General features: G+C 39.3%; 1 protein-coding gene across 2 annotated transcripts in view; it reads left to right on the top strand.

Annotated features, from left to right (window-relative positions):
- The first annotated feature begins 2,458 nt into the window (after window positions 1-2,458).
- LOC147017464 (kinesin-like protein KIF3B) overlaps window positions 2,459-23,644 on the top strand; it is a 65,143-nt gene continuing 43,957 nt past the window's right edge. Inside the window, exons 1-2 of one of the 2 annotated variants that reach the window (XM_085847140.1) lie at window positions 2,459-2,593; window positions 2,965-4,381. In XM_085847140.1, coding sequence (XP_085703266.1) covers window positions 2,975-4,381 — 1,407 coding nt within the window. In that variant the 5' untranslated portion in view covers window positions 2,459-2,593; window positions 2,965-2,974. The remainder of the gene's footprint in view (window positions 2,594-2,964; window positions 4,382-23,644) is intronic. The other variant, XM_085847139.1, reaches the window with a different exon arrangement.

The raw sequence follows: 23,644 nt of genomic DNA, 5'->3' as shown, positions 1-23,644 counted from the left end.
CCTCAGAGAACCGTTTTACTAATTTTAGCTGTTCAGTCAATTTTTCATCATTCGGTGCGAAGAGCCTGAAATCATCCATGTATAGTCGGTGTGTGACCTTTCCTGTTTTTTTGGATGTTCTTCTACTGGTTGTTAGGGTGTATTCGTGTCCTTGTTTGTTGCGCGTGGCTGAAGACAGTACAAGAGGCAGAACACTTACCTTCAAGCTGTCCCCGACCAGACGACAAACTATCCAATCGGTGCTTCATAGGCAGGGTGTTTCTTCACAGCCTCACAGATTGCACCAACCCTTGGATGGACGTCAAGCTCGGTGTCTTATTTGCTGACATTATTTGTTTAGTTGATGTCTTTTTTGAAGAGTTTGCGAAAGAAGAAGCTTTGTGGCCCGAAAAAAAACATCCGAGAGTGTTGATAGAGATGGTAGAGCAGATAAGCATGATGTTAACATGTATAAGATCATGCGTATCTGCTTTGATAACATGAGTCAGTGTCATTGATGCATTATCGACCTACCTTTGCTCGTACAACATGATCACCATTATTCACAAAAAACAGTCACATCACTGATCCAGCCAGACGTCAACTGGTTGTAAGCATCCAAACTTTTCCATACCTTCATGCCTTCCAAGATGTAAAAACTTTTTGTCAGTAAAAGATAATTCAAGAAACCTGGATATAAAATGATTCGAAAGGTCGTCACACTTCTGGACCATGCAGTATTTGGTCATATTGTTGCGGGGCCGGGTATCGGTGGCGAGCACGACCACTAGAGGGAGCAGTAGAGTCGGCTCCACCGAACACATGGGAATTTAGGTCGTGACCCTCGGATAAGTTTGGAAGGCACGGGTCCCTTACAGGACCATGAATCGCCAATAATTCGACCGTGTGGAGTCGGGTCAATTGCCAAACTTCAATATACCTAATTACCCACGCGGCAAAGCTTCCGGGGAATTCACACCCTTGACAGACCTCGAGCGGGACGAGCCATTACCGTGCCCGAACCGTGTGTAACCCGAGCGGAGGTTACCAAGGCCTGTCAGTCCAAATGAACAATTTACTGCCTCGCTATTTCTCAACACACACCGTGCTAAGCCAATGAAAGAAACACAGAAACAAGCTGGAACATTTAACAGATATTTATTTACAATAGGCAGGGAGACGCAGAGCAGAGTTATCCGAATAAGCAATGCAAATAATGTACAACAAAAAGCACTTAACAATTCTACTTATCAGACGGGCCCACACACAGACACACACACACACGCAAAATAAATGGTGGCCGCGGCCTTTATTGATACCCCAGCTCAGAGGGAAGGTGAGCTGGAGGTGAGAGCCTGTCTTGGACCTTCCCGTTTCATGTGGTTACACCGACTTGGAAGCCACTGGTGGGACTCGAACCCACGACCCGAAGTCCACGGCCCTTGTCCCTGGCTGCTCGGCCGCCGCACTGTTTGGTCACCACCACCACGGTGAGCCACCACAAATGACCGTAGACCGCAATCGCCGTGATCCTGCAGAGTCCTCGTCGACCACCACTCTGCCGTCGCCACGATCACCGGGTCTCCGTCCTCTCCTCTTTTTTTTTTTCCTTTTCAGGTCTGAGCGATTTCTTTTCTCGGCACACTCGCCTCCCATTGGCTGGGGCACGCATGCGATGCTCGCCCTTGGCTCATTGGGCAGAGGAAAACATTCCATGCCCTTTTTTGGAGCGGAGCTTCGAGCCAAAGCGATGGAAGCCCCGCCCACGTTTGCGCTCAGCACGCATGCGCGTGAGGAAGGCTGATGGTGGCAGGAGCGAAGGAGTGATGTTGTTGTCATTGTTGTAGTTGTTGATGTAAAAACCTAGCTAAAAAAAAACCCGTAGCGCACACATGTAATTCCTATTAGACAGAAGGGGATGGATTCTAACTGTATACATACTTATCGACATAACTAACTTTGGGACCTGATTGTTGAGTGCGCATGGTTTTAAGATTCGTAGCAATATTAGGTCTGAATTGTCCCTAAGCCTGTATTGTTATAATATTGTCATAACGTATCGACATGCTCAAGCTTAGGACAAGCTTTTACCCTGATTGTTTGGCCGTGACAAAGCACAAAAACATTAAAATTTTCTACTTCACCGATCATGAATGGACGTTCCTTTGTCCTCCACTTGTACTCCAACATGGCCGCGCGATGGTACGTGCGCACAATTGGATGACGTCACCAAACACCCTCCACATACCATGCAAACGATTTGCGTCCATCAGTCCATATTATCGCCAAGAATCAAGAAAAACAAAGAAGAAAACCCAAAAACGTAGAGGTGAGTGGAAAAAATAGTTTAAGACGCCGGAAAAGTTGGTAAAAGCAGAAATCCCTTGGATGAAAACACCGTACGAGTACGACAGTTTGTGTACGGACCACGGAGATCAATGCGCAGTGAGCCCGGCGTCTTGCGTCATCACTCGTGCGTTCCGGTACAACGTGAGCGATTGACGTCATGACGCAGCGGCCAATGCGCTTTTGCTGCTCGTGCCAGTGATTCCACCCGAGCCAGTGCATCAGTGCGCCGATGTGGAGGTGAATGTGACAGACGGTGACGGGCACGGTGAGAGTGACGCTCGTGCTCGTCGTACTCCGTTTTGTGCCTCTTGTCTGTGGAGTCTTATCGGAATCCAAGCGCGCGCCGTTTCTCGCTCCGCCCCCCCGTGCAGTTATTTATTTATTTCGTTATTTATTTATTTATTTAGTTATTTTCTCACTCCCTTTGATGTCGAGCCGGCGCGCACGCGCGCGCGCATTGTTTATTTATTTCGATCTTTACCGCCAGGAGCGGGTGATGTCCGTGGCTCCGACTAGATCCTGCTGAAGAGAAAGAGAGAGGGACGGATGTAACGGTGCTCGTACATGATGTTCAAATTGAGTGTGCTGTGAGTGTGAGTGTGCACCAAGATGTGTTTCGGTGTCCTCCCGTGACAGAAGGAAAAAGATGTCGCGGCAGAAGAGCTCGGAGACGGTGCGGGTCGTGCTTCGTTGCCGCCCCATGAACTACAGGGAGATTGCAGCAGGTTACGAAGGTGTTATCGATCTGGACGTGAAGCTGGGTCAGGTATGTGTGCACAATCCACGGTCTGCACCTGGAGACCTCTCCAAGACCTTCACCTTCGACGCAGTCTATGACAGCAACTCGAAACAGATGGACTTGTACGATGAGACCTTTCTGCCCCTGGTCGACTCGGTTCTCCAGGGATTCAATGGAACTATTTTCGCATACGGTCAGACGGGCACCGGTAAGACCTACACGATGGAAGGTGTCCACACAGACCCCGAACGCCGGGGTGTCATCCCCAATGCCTTCGATCACATCTTCACGCGTATTTCGCGCTCGCAAAATCGACAGTATCTTGTGCGGGCTTCGTACCTCGAGATCTACCAGGAGGAGATCAGAGACCTGCTTGCCAAAAACCAGAACCACCGGCTGGAGCTAAAGGAGCGACCGGACACTGGAGTTTATGTCAAAGACCTCATTTCGCTTGTGACTAAAAGTGTGCAGGAGATCGATCACCTGATGAGTGTTGGCAATCGGAATCGTTCCATCGGAGCGACAAATATGAATGAGCATAGCTCGCGCTCGCATGCCATTTTTGTCATCACAGTGGAGTCCAGTGAGGTGCGAGATGATGGTGAGAGCCATATCCGTGTTGGAAAGCTCAACCTGGTGGACCTAGCCGGGAGTGAGCGGCAGGCTAAGACTGGTGCGCAAGGTGAGCGTCTCAAAGAGGCGACCAAGATCAACTTGTCATTGTCTGCTCTTGGCAACGTAATCTCATCTCTGGTCGATGGCCGGAGCACGCACGTTCCCTATCGTGACTCCAAGCTCACTCGAATCCTGGAGGATTCTCTTGGAGGAAACGCAAAGACCATCATGGTAGCAACAGTTGGTCCTGCGGCTTATAATTACGAAGAGACGCTCACGACGCTCCGTTACGCCAATCGCGCCAAGAACATCAAGAATAAACCTCGGATCAACGAGGACCCTAAGGAAGCTCTTCTTCGTGAGTTTCAGGAGGAGATTGCACGTCTCAAGACACAGCTGGAGAAAAGGAGCCTCGTGCGCCACAAGAGAAAGGTGACCCACTCAGGGAGCAGGGAGGAGAGTTCGGCCAGTGAAGGAACCGAGGAGGAGTGGGATATGGACAATGAGAAAGGTGATGAAGCAGAACTGCATTATGTAAAGCAGGAATCGGAGCGGCTCGAGCGAGAAAAGACAGCAATATTGGAGGACCATAGTTTGCTGGAAAGCGAGAAGAAATGCTTGGTGGCGGAGAAGGAGCGTATGGTGGACGATCTGCAATGGGAGATCAAAGCCAAAGAGATACTACTTGGGAAAGTGAAGGTATGCATACACTCTGTTACTTTGAAAGGGTCATTTCCCTTGTTGGGTCAATTATGGATTTATTGCACACACAGAGTGATTGTAAATTGAAAGAAATAAAACAGGAAAGAAAGGGAAAGGGGGTATGATGGGAAATATAATGGGAGGGAATGGAAAAAGTTAGTTGCAAAGTGGATTAAAGGAAGGGAATCAAATGTCTGAGACATTTGAGGATTGGGCTAGAGAAAGGGGTGGTGGTGGGTGGGTGGGGGAGGGGAGGGGGTTAGTTGGGTTTTTAAAACCTTTGCAATTCTTCATATGTAATATATCGATGACTTTGCCATTAGTTTTGACCGTGGCCTTGTTTTGGGTATCGACGAGAGATTTGGTGCTTTGTTCCCTCCAGCTCTATGTGCTGTGTAATGGGAACACTCACAGCTCTTCACCTATCGTGCTTTGGGTCACGTCTGGCCCTTTGGCGGGGAAACTGCTGTTCCAGAAGCATTATGTCATGGGGTGATGCATGGGGTGACTGCAAGATTGGGTGGGTGTAGATCCGGGGAGGGGGGAGACGATTCGTTTCATCCAGTCTGCCGCAAAACTATGGTCACAAGTCTGGCTGCGTGTTTTGTTGCAATTACAATGCCGCTCTTTCTCTCATCGGCCTGGAGCAGACAGACATGGATCTTTGTGAAGTGTGATTTGAGGGAATTCATCGTTGTCTCAAACATGGCTCCACGTTGGTGATTTTATCTGATTGTGTTTTTATTTCCAGCTCTTTCTAATAGTTTGGGATTAATTAAATTCACCCTTCAAAGACCATCACATTTACTTGAATTCTTTAACATTTAATGTTCGACAAGAATGACCGCACTGTGGTCACAACCTGTGACAAAATCTGGTCACAGGGATTGAGAAATGCGCATTTAAAGCACTCTTAAAAGATGACGGCGCGATTGGGAAACGCACATTGATTGCGCTTATTCAAAGATTAACTCGACACCTCTCAACCATGTCAACCTCCGCCACAGATGTCAACCACATGTCAACCTGTCAGAATGAGCTGATTGATTTGTCACACGGTCACGGATTGTTTAACCCCAATATGGGGCCGTTCAAAAATTACGTATCGCTATTTTTTTAGGGAGGTGCGTACGGGCTTGATTAAACCTTGCTAATAATTTTTATTCAACATTGATTAGATTTTTCAGGGTCCTTCATCAGGAGTAACAATCGACCCAAACAAAGCCAATGGAAATCTGATGCAACAAACCAGGGCAAAGCCTGGTGATGGCTTTATGGTTAGGGTGGTGGGCTTGGGATCCTAGGGTCCTGTGTTCAAATCCCGCTTTTACCATTGAATTAATACCAGGTGGGGTTGACTCTGCCTGTCATCCTTCTGAGGTCAGCAAAATGAGTACCAGCTTGCTGGGATGATTGAGCTATTCGAGTAGCGTGTGTCGGAGTGGTGACCCATCTAGGATTGTGCCCAATAGCCCAGGAGACTTATCTGGCAACACCGATGCTCTGTACAGAGAATGGTCCCAATGAATGGATGGAAACCTGGGCAGTGTATAATCGGCAGAGGCCTCCAGGCCTGATGTCTTAGGCCTACCAGAAAACCAAGATGGCGGTCATATTTTGGCTGGGGCCATGGTGGGTGGAGTCGAGCAACAAATGTGGTTGGGATCCAGTAGCTGTTTGACCAATGTGTGTACATTTCAAAAAAAAGACCCACAACAACCATGCAGAGCTCTTGTAAACCTGCCACACGTCGTCACAGTTTAAAATGAGTCCAACAGCCAGTCTAATGCCTTTTATAGGATAGTTTGCTGCGGGACTTGTTGCCCCTTACATTCACAGACAACATGTCAATGTTATCATGGGCAAGCTCTTTTGGCAGAAGGGCAATCCTTCTCTCAGGCCTTGTGGTATTGTCTCTGTCCATAAGTGTTTGGACATTCCATGCTACAAGCATGATTTTTTTTCTGTTTCTCGACCGCTATATAGATGATCTGTCGGCCGTGGCTTGCTGACCAGATGTAATTAGAGCAGGCAATGTTTAGGGTACCTTTTCTCATCCCTTCCCTCAAAAATAGTAAGCAGTGCTGTCCTAAGGACTGCTCAACAGCCTGGGATGCTGCTGAACTTCTGTGTGGCTCCAAAATATAGAGCAGAATGACCAAAGTCTCATGCCACCTATGTGCAGCATTATGGCTACGACTGCCAGTGATCACCTTCACCTATCGTTTTGTCACTCCCCCATTGCTGTAGGACTTTTGAAAGGATGGAATTAAAAGAAGGAAAAGGGGTCTGAAAATTGAAGAGGGAAAGGTAGAGGAGAAGGAAAAGGGAAAACTTGGGAAGTGATTAACCTCACAAATAAAAACAAAAACAAACTTGTGTTGGTAAATTATTTAAAGTGGTGAGGCCTTTGCACAGGGGTTATTCCACTCTCTTGGCTGCAGAAGTCTGCTTTCAATTGCACAAAAAACGTTACAATTGGGGACTTCTTTGGCTGTTGCGAGTGACCTGCCATATTAAGGGTGGTTTACCTGCCATAGTAAGCATTGTTTGCCTGACATATTAAGGGTGGTTTCCTACCATAGTAATGGTGGTTTACTTGCCAGAGTAAGGGTGGTTTACCTGCCACAGTAATGGTGGTTTACCTGCTATAGTAAGGGTGGTTTCCCTGCCATAGTAAGGGTGGTTTCCCTGCCATAGTAAGGGTGGTTTCCCTGCCATAGTAAGGGTGGTTTCCCTGCCATAGTAAGGGTGGTTTACCTGCCATATTAAGGGTGGTTTACCTGCCACAGTAATGGTGGTTTCCCTGCCATAGTAATGGTGGTTTCCCTGCCATAGTAAGGGTGGTTTCCCTGCCAGAGTAAGGGTGGTTTCCCTGCCATAGTAAGGGTGGTTTCCCTGCCATAGTAAGGGTGCTTTACCTGCAATAGTAAGCATGGTTTACCTGACATAGTAAGGGTGGTTTACCTGCCATAGTACATCCTATTATATTATATGCAGCCATTATTATAGGTGGATATTAATTGGGTTTGTAAACTCCATGAATTACACAGTAATTAAGCAGACAAGTTATTATTTGTGGTGCAAAATATGTTTTCTTATTACAGTATGCATGCTTGGAAAACATGACATTCGGCAAAACGACATAAATAAAATCCTATTTTACCATTGACTTGCCGATAAAAATTTAGGAAACATTCCTGGGGGCATATTTTGGTCAAATTTGCAGAATAGATATTAATTACATGTACCACAAAATATAAAACATGTTTAAACTGGAGAGTTCATAGAATACCTGATCTTGTGCAGTCTTGAGGAAAAGGACATGGGAAGGGTCTTTTAAGCTCTGGCTTTGCGTTTCTGAACATGATCTACGTTTGTTTGTAAACCTTGCATAATAGGAGTGATGGTAACCACACCGTGCTATACACCTCCATATTTGTCATAATCTCAGTTATTCTACCCTCAGGACATCACAGCATTAGTGCTGATTCTCAGTTACCTGCCCTCAGAGCTATGAATACTTTTCCAGGTACTGCTAAATGGAAGTTTTTTTGAAGGTAACAAAGAGGTGATTTGTGTTATACAGTGTTCAAGTATATAATTGAATTGAAATAAAAACAAACATTTTAAAGATTGGAATTGTCGAAAAAAGAAATTCTCAGAAGTTTTCTGCCATTGATGCAGCATCTTATACACCACCTTATTTAACACATTACATTAGTTATTCGTGCCTGTTTGTGTCCTTTATGACGTCTTTTTAAAAACACGTTTCCTGTTTGGAATGATTTTCAATGTTGTTTGACTGTCTGACAGATGGAGTAAATTTTTTTTTATCTCACTTCTATCTGCGCTTGTGTGATTGGATCAAATTCAGAGCTAAAGTACTGCTAAATTACAGGTTTGTTTTCCAATTCGTGTTCAATGTATAACATTCAATTCAAATTAAGTCTTTCCTCATTCATAAACTGACATTTGTCGACAGACAGACATAAGTGAACCGATCGCTAAACCCCTCTTTTTGCTTTTTGTACGTGGGGTAATAAATAATACAAGTGAATACTCACCAGAGGTTGTCAACCATTGAAACCAACCATGGCTTGCTGAAAAGGTTTCCATAGTTGAAACCTCACCATGCTCTTTCAGTCCTAAAGTCGTGATTTTGTATCATCACCAAACTCGCAGGAGGTTCCGTTGACCTTGATCCAAACCCTTAACAATCTCTCCATATTATCCATCACCTTATCTCTGCCTTTTGTTATTCTAGCAGCAGTTAATGGGGCCATACTTTGAGCACATTCTTTTATTTTATCAGCATTGGCATGTATTGTTCTCACCGTTGTAGCTGCTTGGCCAAGTGTCATGCTGCTGTCCACAGCTCGTTCTCATGCATCAAACTGCTTTAACACATCCATTTTTACCTCCAAAATAAATGGCTTTCCTCACCTTTGATGTAGAGGTAACAATTATTTGCTGGTGGTTTTGAACTCGTGTTGGCAGGCCGTTTTGCTCAGGTTTATCAGGTGAAAACTCAAAATAAATGTGCACTACACAACTGGGTCTTAACAAACTATAGTGGGCCTGTTGGTCCATTGGACCAAATTTTCATTGGTCTTCATGGCCTTGGAGCATACTTGCTTGCCATACTGCTTGAACATTAGCTTGCCTTTTCACCAAGCCCAGATATGCTTGGGCCAAGGTGGGAATTATATGTTCGATATTATTATTGTCAAATGATACTACTATTATTATTGTTGTTAATATTATTAGTATTAATATATATACTTTGTGACAATTATCATTCTTTTCTAATTCAAATGACATACTGTGGAAGGACCTATTAAGCTGTTTTTTTACACCTTAACATGGCATGCATTTAATACGTGGGAATTCTTCCAGGTTCTTTGTCGTTGATGAGCTGAATCAACTCAGGAGGTCTTGACGATCATTTTGGTGTATCACATTCCACATCAGAATGCTCATGTAGAACTCCACAAAAAACATGCCACACACACACACACACACACACACACACACACACACACACACACACACACACACACACACACACACACACACACACACACACACACACACACACACACACACACACACACACACACACACACACACACACACACCTCATCCATTTATAGTAGATATGGTATTGATTTTGTCACTTATGCTAGGGTATGCTGCAGAGTGATGGGTGTTGCGTGACATTACGAACACTGCCCAAAGTATTTCGCACGAGTTGTTTTCTTTCAATAAATCATTTTTCAATTTTACAAAATAACATAATGAATAAATGCATATTAAATTGAATTCTGTTCCCCAATTCATGGGCGATGTTCTCGTGAAATGATGTAAATTGGAGCAACATAAATGGAGAACTTGGTGTATGTATTATTATACAAGAGTGAGATCAAGAGGGTAATAAGGCAAGTAACTGACTGTCGGGTAATAGTCAGACATAATAAGCAATGGAGTGAATGAACAGAAAAAAATGAGTGTGAGGAGGGGAGGAAATGCAGGAGTGTGAGGAGGGGAGGAAATGCAAGTAAGAGGGTTGGATTAGGTAGGTCAAATGGAGAGCCAAAATAATGTGGAATGAGATGGTGGTGCAATGCTTGTTTGGAGCCTTGGACGGAAGAGTGAGATTGAACAGCCCCAGAAAGGTAGTTCCACAAACAGAAGAAAAATAATGAATAAAACAGTGGGGGTATGCAGAAAGCCTCAATTTTGGAGTTTAACCATCAGGATGTTACTGGAACATCTTGGAGCTGGGACATCAGTAGATGATAAATGGGGTTTCTCGGACTCGCATTCAAATTAATTGGGGAAAAGGGAAAAACTTTCTGACTCAAGCCCCAAAAGCCCAAAATAGGAGACTGATTTTCTCCCCACCTATCCCCTTCCCTCTCATACAAGCAAATGTAAAATTGAGACGATTTTCTCCCCACCTATCCTCTTCCCTCCCATAAAAATAAATGTAAAATTGAGACTTATTGATCAAAGCACTTCCCTTTTATATTTTCATTCCACTCAAAGAGCGAACCAACGAATATTTGCCAATGTTCTACTTTAGGGAATAACTTAATTTTCTTATAACATTCATTTCCATCGAGTATATTCACAAAGAATAACTTGGAACTTGGTTCTTGGTATAAGTGTCTTTGTTGAGCAGAAATGAAATGATAAACTTCTCTAAATGCTCTTATTTGACCACCTCCTGAGCCACATATCATTTTGAGGTTGTAGTAAACTGTTTTTCCATTGTTCAATTGATAACCATTAAAGTTTTCAGTCCATTCAAGGATATATTTTTTTTTCTTTACATCCTCCAACTTATTTGTAATTAAATTTATCTGCTTATTTGTTTTATCTACTTTTACCCTGGTTATTTCTTCAATAAGACTTATTTGATATTTCTCACATTCTTTATGTTTCCCATTTAAATATCAAGGCTGATTACATCTCCACTCTTTGGTTTGGTTATTGCTTGGTTCTATCATATATATATATATATATATATATATATATATATATATATATATATATATATATATATATATATATATATATATATATATATATATATCAGTAAAAAGACGGTGGTAGCCTGTTAAAATTCCCAACCCAATATCTCAACACTTATACTTACAACCATAAAGGGAGATGATGATTCCATTCTCTAAAATATATCTTTTATCATCAAAAGCTCCTAATGCTTTCTTATTTATCTCTTCTGTATATAATTGATGTTTATAACTTCTTATTGTATTCATTTTTCTGTACTCTTCCTTCTTTCAGGTTAAACAGTTGTAATAATGTTTAAAGTTTATTGTTTCCTTCATGATATTTTTCTTTATTCCCTTGAGCTTCTTATCAAACATTTCAATGTTATTATTATCAATATATGTAAAAGCATAAGACTTTGATCTCAAACCTATAAATTCACTCATGACCTTCCCACCCAATTCATCTTGAAACTTACCAATAACCTTTTTATTCTTTGATGAAAACAACAAATCACCTGACTTGTAATTACTTGTATCATATATATCAATATCATCAATCATATCCTCATATACATCACTTGTCTTAATTTCTAATATAAAACTATCCGTATCCATATATAACAATGACACATTATCCTTATACTTTGATTTTAAATTATTCTAGGAATAGTCATACATTAATGACTGACAAGTCAAGAATTGATGTTCCTATATAAATAGGTTTATCCGTTTCAACACTCTCTCTTTTTTTTTTTCAAATTAATAGCACAAAAGTTCTCTGAAAACACCTCTGCTCGCTCAAAACTTGGTCTATTAATTAAGTTTTAAGCCTGTTTCCAAGATGTAGCAAGTCTTATGTTTTGTCGATTCCTAACATTTCCATAGTCTTTCCAAATACAGCATTATTCATTAATTTATAAAAGTCCTTCTCAAAATCTGTTTTTGCTTCTGTTCTCCTTTTTGGATTAAAATCAATATACTTCTTTAACCAATGACTGTTTAAAGTTCAAAATCAGATGAATTTTCCTCGCTCTCAACCCAGCAGATAAATATTGTCTCAAGTTCCTTTGATGCAAAACATAACATTCTTTATCATTTAATGTCATAAGTAGTTGTTCTGGAGATTTACCTTTTATATTAAATGACTGTTGGTAATCACTTAACCATTCTTTTCTTGGATTTTCTTTATCAGGGGCATAAGGTAGGTCTTTATGTTTGTGATGAAGTTCTTCTGGATATTTAAAATCAACCTCAAAATAATATCCAACTTCAGCTTCATCCAATTATTTTTGAGAGGAGACAACAATGTCTTGTAAAACTTTTTCATGATGTTTTTCTTTAACCCATTTAAGTTTTCCATAAGGTAAAGATTGAGATGTAACCCACCCATGCAAATTGTTAGCATCATAAATCATCAGATAAGAGTTGTCCTCATTCTTATTATAATCAGGAAGATATTTGTTATTTGCTTTCACATATCTCTTGGAACATACTGGAGATATTCCTCCTCTTTTTGCCTTCTATATCACTGATTAATTCCAAATTTTGTTTTGTCATTTTTAACAAAGCACTCCAAGCCTAACCCGGGGCTGTGTAATAGTGAACGGGGTCTAATCCATAAGAATTTTTATTATAACAGACTGTTCTAAAAGTTTCAAACACATCAGCCAATAACAATACATCAGTTTTAAGATACAAATCATGATATTCTCCAAGATTCTTTATATTAAACTTCTCCCAAACCTTTTTTGCTTATGTATACTTTCTATCCAAAATATGAGTTTTATTCAACTTGCTAAAGAAACTTTCCCTTGAAGGAAGTTGTTTCTTTAAACTTCTCAAATGAATCCATGTTGTCATACGGATATATTCCCTTTTGTGATATGAGATCAATCTCTTCTTGATTTGAGGAATGTGATTTAAGATTCGGTAAGTTTTTAATATTTGATGCCAAGTTAGATAATGGACTTGCCATAAACTTGTATATGTCAATAAATCTGATATGGGTTATGGGGATGTATGAATTGTTTTTGTGAATGACATGTATTTTTTATCTATGTTTGGAATGGCAGAAATATCTCCAGATGTCTTTGAAAGTTCATTTATAAATTGATGTCTGTCATTGTGAGTGTTGTTGTGAAGAAAGATAGGAATAAAGTTTGGGGGCTTGTAATTAAGATTACAACAGGAATGAGCTGGACTTCTATATTTTCCAGTGAGATGACAATGATCCCTAACTTTGACTTCTCCCTCAATTCTCCTCACAAATATGACAGATACTGTTCTTTCTAAATTCTTTTTTCTTTCCCTTTGTTAATGACATTGGTTTATAGGTTTTAGGTTTTAACCATTATTTCTCTTAGTCTTATGCAGTCTTTTTCCAATCGTCTTCCAAACTCCTCTGAGGCATGTTCTCCTCTATAAATTCTCCCTTCTTGTTTTCATCACCAACAGATTATTTGATATAATAACAGAAACCACAAGGAGTATGTTTTTGATATTTATTTGGATTTGGAGAAACAGTATCTATCTTTTCAAGGATACTTTCAAAATCAGCATATATCACAAACGGATGTTTTATAGATTTGTTAAAATCTTTGAATGATATGTTTGAACCTGCTTTTGGTTAATTGATTACGGTTGATTTATGATTACAACAACATTTCGAATGTTGATTTCATCATTCTTTTGTTTGAAAGGAGTTGAGACATCTCTTACAAGGATTCGTTTTACATTTTCTCGAGTATAGTTGTGATTTGGTTAATCTTGATAAATTTTTTGATGAAAGCATAATGTGATTTTTCCTTTGAAGTAAAGTAGAGAAGGTCTATGTGTGTTTCATCACTTTTATCGTTGTTTGAAAATTTTAATATCTGGACTTTGTTTGTATCCGTTAATCCATATACATTAACAGATAGATTATTATTCATTTTCTCAAATTTAGGAATATCTCTCAATGACATTGGAAACTTTAAATCTTTAACATTTAATGTGTTCTCGTATTTCTTATAATGTTCAACCTTTCAGGTTTCCATTGTGGAGAATGTAAGTGAGCAAGAACAGACCATAGAAAACATTTATTATCTTTGTTTTGAATATTAACAACCACTTTCTTAAGTTTTATCTCTTTTGGTAAATCAATATAAGAAGAAGCTTGAAGAGGATCTGATTTTAAGATGTGTATATCTAAAAAGATTATTTTTGTAATAGCAAATCCACGACCTACTACAGTGTTATCGACATCTTGTTCTTGTCTCTGGAGTTCATCATAAACATCACATCTTACAAAATCTTGAAATGATGAGATAAAGTGAGGGTTTGTCCTCATATAGGGAGTCGTTTCATTGCCTTCTCTTACCATATTTAATTTTACTCCCATATAAAACTTTAAAGTTTTCGTTTCACTTCATGTATTGTTAATTCTAGTTTCAATACTTTGTTTAACCACATCAACAGCTTCCATGATTGAAGATGGTCCAGGGTCTTGAAAGCGAAACAATCTTATTTTTATATGTCCTTTAAATGCCCCATCAGTGTTTTCAATGGAGAATTTAGTGGCACCTTCCCTTTCGTCATTGTTCTTGTGTTTGCGTGATTGAAGGTGTTTATTATAATTTTTGTAAAGAATACCATTATCACATCTATCGCAATGTTTTGTTTCTTGGTCAAGTGGAGATATTTGTTTGAAAAGATTGAATGTATGTTTGTTGGTTTGAAGGTGTTTTTTTTATAACATTTATATTCATGATTACAAACATCACAGTACGTTGTATTCACCATATTTATATGACAAAACTTTGCTAAAAATAAAATTTTCTTGATGTGAATCTGTGCTGAAAACCATTTTATCCTCCAACTTTTTTCACTTAATAAATACAATGTATCTTGACACAAAAGACAAGTTTCAATCAATCCCTTCTTTTGTAAAAGATACTGAGAAATATGTCGAGGATGTAAAATTGAATAAAGATAAATATAACAACTATTCGATAAAAACAATTATGGTGATTTAATATGAGTTCTTCAATTTCCTTCAGTGGAAGGGCTTTTAGTATATCTGGAAGAACATCAATTAAAGTAGCTCCAACAAAAGTTTCTCCTCTCCTTCTGGCAATATATTCAAAACTAGAAAATGCAATGAAACAAGAAAAAGTATCAAAAAAGAAAAACCTCATGGATGAAACTTCAGGAAGAAAAGCTAAGACCATCTGTAATATGCAAGGAGAAATTTGTATTTTTTTCAACAACCCTAAAGATGTAAATCCTGATGAAATGAAGGATGTTAATATATCAAGTGAAATGGCATTTCGTTCAATAGTAGTTAAGGATCATTTTAAAATTACCTCTAATATAAAAAATGTCGTAGTTGAATCTGTTAATGAAAAAAAGTATATAGATATAGATGGTAATGTTTTTTTTCTACTCATTAAATATGAGTCATTATTCAACTGAAGATTTTGAAGATTATAAGAGTGATAATGGTATCTCTGATGGAACAGAAGACAGTTATGATACTGAGAGTTTGTGTTCAAACGATAGTTATGAAAGTAGTTTTATAGATGATTGTGAAAGCACCAATGAAAGTACCGAAGATGATACCGAATATGAATTTTATTTGAAATAAAGTTTTACTTCATAAATATGAGTAGTTTACTAGATTTTGAGCCTCTTGAATTTCCTGATTCTCCACATGACAAATTTGAGAACTGTCCTGCGTGTGAAAGACGGGGATTAAACACAGAGTCAAAAGCCTATAAACAGTGTATATTCTGTGATTATGTTGTAATTAATGATAATATAAAAAGGAATATAATTCTTTGAGATTTACACCAAAAATGAATTACTTTCCAAGATTGATTTGAGAAATGAATGTAAAGTATGAGGGTGATAATACACCTTTTCTTACAAGAGAAGAGACTGAACAAATGACGACCATGTTTCGTGGATTGATGATTTTTATTATCAACGATTGTCATTTTCAGGGAAATGTCAACACAAGATATTGTATCAATAAAATAATGGATTATCTTGAAATTAAACCTGAACTGAGGATAAAATATAGAGTTTCTAAAAAAGCCAATAATAAATTAAATAACCTGTTTTCCAAATATATAAATGAATGATTTTTTTACCCATTTGGGAAAATAAGATTAAATTAAACAACCATAAAAATCTTCTAAATTTATGTCTCATCGGATGTGGAAAAACCTTCTTACTTTTAAAGATGCTCCTTACTCCCAACTTTTTAGATTATGATAATTTAATAATTTTCACAAAGTCGAGTTTTCAACCTGAGTATCAACTATCACAAGGATTTAATGCTGGTCTTCAAAAAGAAGAAATAATCGGTTTATTTAAACTTCAAAACAAACTAAATGATTACAACATTGAAGATATAATACAACTATTTTGTGATGCACAGAGATATAAAAAGAAATCAAAGCCGATAACTTGTATTCTTCATGATGATATGGATGATATTGTTACGAATTTCGGTCCGCCCGGCGTGCGATCGGCCACGTAACTCGAATCGCGACCGCGTCGCCCACCGGAACGGACAATTCAGTCGTGACCCTCCTTGGAACTATCGCCAGGAGCTAGTCACGGGTGGGTCTTTCGACCCCACCACAATCGTGCCAATTGGCCACCCGCGCAGGATAGGGTTGTTCGCCAAACTCGACCTACCGAAGTACCTGCGCGTGACTAGGCCGCTGGCCGGCCTAGGACACGAACCGCTTAAGCGGTCCGCTCCGTGCTTCAGTGATAACCGAGCGGTGTTATCGCCGGCCTTGACGGACGTGATTATTTACCAGGTGCTTACACCCTTTACCAATTCCTTCCGTGATGCAAGATGGCACTTTCAAACAAAGGAAAGGACGCAACAAAACGGGGAACAGTTCAACAAGCACATTTATTACGCACTCAGACAAGGCAAGCACGTATTCACAGCCATACAGTAGGAATGCAATTTACAAGCAAGTGTTACAACCGAATAAAGCAATGTTTATTTACATGCACTTAAACAATTCTACTTACGGGACTCGGCGCCACAACACGCATTCAAAGAAAAAGCAAGAAAAGACCCCCTCATAGACAAGGGAGTCAGAATGGGCCCGTGGGCCTAATGCGCGTGGAACCTAGATGAGCGGCCAAGTCCACGAGACCGAAGGGTCTTACCCGTGCCCTCGTGGCGCGATGGTGGGCAAGCCGCGATGTCAGTGTAGCTGCGCCTGGCTTTGTGCCCCTGGCGTGGCCGGCGAGCTCTCTCCGGCGCTCCCCGTCTGCCTTTCCCGTCGGCTTCGAGCTCTGTCTCCCGACTCGACTGCCCCGCCGACACTGCAGACTCGACTGCCCCGCCGACACTGCTGCTGCCACTTCTCTGCTCCCACTTTTCCGCGCTCTCCAGACCCTCCAGACTGCCACTCTTCTGTGCTCTCCAGACCCTCCCGACTTGACTTTTCTGCCGAGAGTTGCGCTGTGCTCGCGCTTATATAGCCCGGGGGAGGGGCGTCTGTGCAAATTTCTGGATCACAGCGGGTTCGGAGGCGGGGCCACACCACCCGATGCTCAGCCATTGGGCAGATGAAAAGGGGGCGTGAAGCATTCCTGATCCGCTTTTTGAGGCGAAAGGAACGTATTCACAGCCCATGGCACGACGTGTGGTAGAAAGGCGGAGGTGGTGGGAGTTTGGTTGTTGGCAGGCGTCGTTTGAGAATGGCGGTAAAGCGATGTTTGCAGGATGGAGTTGTGGAGGTAAAGAGGCGAAGGTGGTGGTGTTTGAGTTATAGTTGTTTGGGAATGATGTTGGTGGTGGCGATTTGGTTGTTGGGGTATGATTGGTCCAAAATAATGATGGAGAAAAGAAAAACGGCTATCTCAAAGGATCGCAACCTGGTGAACACGGAAATTCCCTTTAAACAACGGTGGGGAAGTCTAACTACACAATTACTTATTGTCATAACTAATCTAAGGACCCTTTATGGTGTATTGCGAATTTCCACAGCCGTAACAATATACCTTCTCTCCAAGATTTGGATAAATCAAAAAAGAACCTCGTTATCTTTGATAATTGTGTTAATGAGAGAAACCAAACGGTAATGGATTGCAACTACACAAGAGGGAGACATTCTTCTTGCAATTGTATTTATCTCAGTCAATCATACTTTCAACTCCCTCGTCGCTCAATAAGAAACAATGCAAATACTTCCATTTTATTCAAGTTTAATTCAGTAGATATAAACAATTTTTGGAGACAATTGTTCCACATTATGTAGTAAAAAGGAATTTGGGGATTATATGAAGCACACGACTGAAAAATATAAATATACTGTTGTTGTGAAACAAGATGAGGTATTAAGGGATATATATTTTTATTTTATAAACAATTACATCTGTAAATGGCAACTATTATTATAAATCTTGTGGGTAAATCTGCTTCTGGAAAAAAAATTATCATAAACTAAGGTTCTTGAATAATACAAATGAGAATATTGTAAATTTGCTTAAAAAGCAACATGTAGTTCGTATTGTATCAACAACGACTAGAGCAATAAGACCTGGAGAAGTAGAAGGTGAAGATTATTACTATATTTCAGTAGAGGAACATATGCGATTGAGGAATGAAGGCCAAATATTTGAGGAGGTTTCTCTTTGTACAACAAAATATTCGCATTGTAAGAGTGAGTTAAAGAAACTAAAATTTGGTGGTCTTGGGATATTAGAAACTAATCCAGAAGGAATGAGACAAATTATTAAACATCCGAGTGGTAATGGGGTGAAGATTTTATCATTCGGTTTTGATGTTTATGAAGAAACTCAACGCAAACGTATGAAAAGCAGAGATACAAATATTAGTGAAGAAGAAATTACAACTCGTATTAATATTAATAAATAATTTTATGAAATATTTAAAGAAAAGGATTTATTTGAACACATCTACATTAATGATGAAGAAAAGGAAAATTTCCCTGTTGACCTTTATAATTCAGTGAATGATATTTTCCAATAAATAAATGGATGCGAAAGAAAGAGCAAGAAGATTGAAGGAGCATCAAGAGTTTGTTTCAAAAGTTGTAAAACAACAGGAACACATAAAGAAGAAACGCAGACAAAAACTGACAGGTGAAGAAGCATTTGAAAGAAAACAAGAGAAATTTTTATAAACCACTTTTAAAAACATCCCAAGAAAAAATTATAGATGCTACCACAGTTCCCACAATGGAATATACTCCGAAAAAAACTTCAAATGTTAAAAGATTTCAGTCAAATGACTGAGGAAGAATTAGGGCGCATAGGAGAATTAGAATATGATGATTGATTATTTCAACAACTGGAAGAGATGAATCAACCCCCTGATTATATTGTGAAGGCCCTTCAAAACAATGAATATTCAGCCGATTCAAAAACGAAAGCAGGACTCATTCCAACAGAACAACCAGCAATATTTCATTTTGTTCAAGAAAAGGGATTGATATTTAATGATGAATTAAGGTTCTGGAGTTCTGCTCAACCTCCTGTTAAACTAACTCTGAGATTAATGTTTCTTCTAACAAAAGATGGAAAACAAGGTTCAACTGTGAGGGACGAATCAATGTATTTTGATCAACCATTGGATATGGAAAATAAGGATGATAGATGATATTGATCTGCTGGACTCTCTTAATTATAGGGTTAGTCTATCTGGTAAAAGTAGGAAGAATGAGACTAGCCTGGTGTTGGTTTAGTGGTGAGGGTGGTGGCTTGGGATCCTAGGGTCCTGAGTTCAAGCCCCGTTGGCCGCTGAATGAAATACACGAGGAGGTCGACTCAGCCTGTCATCCTTCTGAGGTCGGCAAAATGAGCACCAGTGTATTGGTAAGGGGGACACTGCATCAGGAGCACAGCCGTGTCCCAACCAATGATGCAACTAGCAGCGAGAGACAGAGACAGAGACAGACACACATTATTCAGGTTTTAAGTAGACTTCGTTCAAGTGTTGGTTTTCTTCTAAATGACCCATCATAATTAGTTTATAGACTATTATTGCTGTTAGGTAGTAAGAAGGCTGGAAATAACAATTGTTTTAATGAAGCATCAGCCATTTTAGACCAATTGATGAACACGAAAATAATTAATAAATGTCAATACAAAGACATTTTATCCCATATTAAATAAGATGAGAAGCACAATCCTTAGTTTTAATTTCACAAGTGACCACACATCTTCATTCCCATACCCACTACAACTTGACACAACAAAATAATATGAGGCATCTTTATTGTCCATGGAAACTTATAATACCTTATTTTATATCACCGAGAAAAATGACAAGTTTAGTTATAATCCGGGAAGTGGATACAAAACGATAACAGTTTACAACCACAACACCTGGTTCAACAAAACCATACACATTTTCTTATTAAATTCAATTATCTGCTTCGTATTGAATTTTATAAAGAAGGAAGAATAGTTAATATGAGAATAGAGAAATGGAGGTATAATATGTGTGATTTAGGATATAATTGGTCTTTTTCATTCAACCTAGAAGACTGACACGATTTTTATCAGTCTCGTAAAGAAGAATATTATCCTCTTGGTAAGAATCAGGAGATATGTGGAAGCACAATTAGCAAACAACAAATACACGATTTCGGGAATAGGAAATTATATGATGGTGAAGCAATAGTTTATATGACAAAGAAGGAAGGAAATTGGATAATTATACAAAATCGAGGAATACAAACTGATTTAACAACAGGAAGATGGGGTGGTATTACGTGTCATCATATTAATCTGTCATATATTTCTGATACATAAATGACAGCAAGAAGACTTCAAGAAAATTATAATTTTTGCATTCAAGGATACCTACAAGAAAAGGGTGTTCGATTTTACCTTCCTTATAACTTGGAACATAGACATGGGAAATTATCAATAAAAAAACTGGCCTTGTACTGATGCTAAAAAAACCCACAAATAGAGATTTCATTAAAATATTAACTAAAAATGAACTCCTAAAGGTGATGAAATATAAAACTCTTTTAGAAATAATCAACAAATCTTATTGGTTTCCTATTATGAGAAAAATAATTGTGGATTCAAGTGTATTGCAGAATCCAGACGAATATTTGTATGATATTCTATGGGGTGAAAGTGGTTCAAGGATAGGAAGGAGTTGAAGAAACTGAGACAAGAGGGAGAAGAGGGAGAAGAGAGAGGAGAGGGAGAAGAGAGAGGAGAGGGAGAAGAGGGAGAAGAGGGAGGAGGAGGAGGAGAAGAGAGAGAAGGAGGAGAGAGAGAAGAGAGAGGAGGAGGAGAAGAGAGAGAAGGAGGAGAGAGAGAAGAGAGAGGGAGGAAAGAGAGAGAATAAATAAATATAAAAATATGGAAATCGGTGAGATTATAAAAAGATCAAAGGTATTACAGAAAATAAATATATCTCAACACACTGAGGAGGAAAACAAAGAATTGGCAAGTCTATGAGAAATGTATGCATCAAGACTATTAACATTAACATTGGTTTCAGGGAGAAGATTTAAACGAGAAAGTGGAGATAAAGAAGAGAAAGAAGGAAAAGATTATTATCATTGAACAAAATCTTCTTTCGCAGCAGTCTGATGGTTTGTTTTGGTTTTGAAACTCGATCAACATATTCTGTTCAAAACAGAGTGAAGAACAATTAGGGTATATCAAGATGATTATATTATGATATTAATAAAATAATAAATATAACATTTACCTCCAGAAGATAGAGTATCGTGTCAGATTCCTCCAGAAGATTAAGTTGTGTGTTTGGTTCATCCAGACAGGTGTTTAAACTGAAAAAAAAAATAATAATGAGTCAGACACACACACACACACACACACACACACACACACACACACACACACACACACACACACACACACACACACACACACACACACACACACACACACACGGATAATTTCTCACCTTTGACTCGACTCATTCAAGATCAGAGGACGTGAGAGGACTTCGTGCCAGCCAATAAAAATGTCATTCAATTCTTTTCTGAACGATTGAATGTCCTTAAGGAAGTCATTCATTTTTAGCCACTCATCGTGTAATTCAAAGGCCTCCTGTTCTAGATCAGTTCTTAACAATGTTCTTATTGGGGACAACCTGTTAGAAAAAGACATACAATAATTATTGGTTGTATAGTGATATAATTCTGTATAAAAGAACAAATAATGAATTGGGTGAAGGATCTCACCTGTCATCTTGTGAAAACGATTGATCCGCAAGGTAGGAGAAATGATCTGCACAATCCATTCTCTAAATAAAACACTCGGCATGCAAGTTGGTTTTAATAAGCAAGTTGATGATGTAATGGGAGATTTCACAACAATGGTTTTTTTCAGGGTGTGTCCCACATAGGAAATGACTTCGGAATTTTTTTTTTTGGCTTGGTTCGGGTGAGGCAGCTTGGCTGACTCCAGACTGACTCATTTTAACACGAAAATGAAACAGCTTGCTTTGAATGATTTTGGGAAAAATCTACGTTTAAAAGCTGTTTTTGCTTGCTTTTAGCTAAACTTTATTCTTTTAGTGTTCTGATGATTTAAGATATTACTAGAGGGGGAGCACTCGGTGGAGTGCAAAACCTCCGCCGCCAATACTGCTGGGTCACTTAAGTGTACCTGATATCCTATTCATTGTAGGTCAAAACAGATCAGGCTCTACTGAACCACGATTGAATAAACTAAACTAGATCGACGCGCATGTAGAAATGCCCAAAAAATAAAATCGAAATTTTTTTGAAAAAAAGTTGCAAAATTTTTTTTTTCTCTAACAAAATTTTTTGGGGGGTTGGAAATCACTTAAAACATGCAGAAATGCAAAAAAAAAAAAAAATTCAAATATTTTTCAAATAAAATCGACATTTTTTTGAAAAAAGTTGCAAAATTTTGGACCAAGTCCAAAATGTAATGGCATGATCCTTGGACCATACCTAATCCGCCAACCAAGTTTTGTCGAAATCCGTCCAGGAGTTTTTCCGTAATACTGTTCACAAACAGACAGGGGTGAAAACGGTAACCTCCATCCATCTTCGATGGCGGAGGTTAACCATGAGAGACATGGGCACAGAATACTTCCTCATTTTCGCAGCACGGCTGTGCTCTTAAAGGCACTTCCCCATTTTACAGAACCAAATGAAGGATCATGAACTTCCCTTTCTTTTGTGTTTGAAGAGATAAAGTAAATATGTTCGATGGAAATGAATGTTATAAGAAAATCGAGTTATTCCCTAAAGTAGAACATGAGCAAATATTCATTGGTTCGCTCTTTGAGAGGAATGAAAATATAAAAGGGAAGAAGTGCTTTAATCAGTAAGTCTCAATCTTTCATAGTCTCAATTTTACATATGCTTTTATGGGAGGGAAGGGGATAGGTGGGGAGAAAACTAGTCTCCTATTTTGGGCTTTTGTGGCTTGAGTCAGAAAGTTTTTCCCTTTTCCCCCATTCATTTGAATAGGAGTCCCAGAAATCCCATTTATCTACTGACACCAGAGGGCTGTGATTCCACAGACTCCAGGAGAGAAGAGAGGTTGATGCTCCAGTCCCAGCCCATTGAGGACAGCAGTGCTTCTTTATGCTATGGACAAAGGCCTTGTAGGCTGTGAGTATTGGAGTGACTTGGAATGACCGAGGATACCAATTCTGTGGTTGGCCGTGGAGACCAGATTTGCTATTCTGTTGGCTCAGGCTTTTGGAGAGGCCCAGAAGTCAGACTGTCCC

The sequence above is a fragment of the Eptatretus burgeri genome, chromosome 11 (assembly GCF_056783735.1).
Source record: "Eptatretus burgeri isolate ZD-2024b chromosome 11, Ebu_testis_v1, whole genome shotgun sequence".
Taxonomy (NCBI): domain Eukaryota; kingdom Metazoa; phylum Chordata; class Myxini; order Myxiniformes; family Myxinidae; genus Eptatretus; species Eptatretus burgeri.
This window is presented reverse-complemented; position numbering and strand designations above follow the sequence as displayed.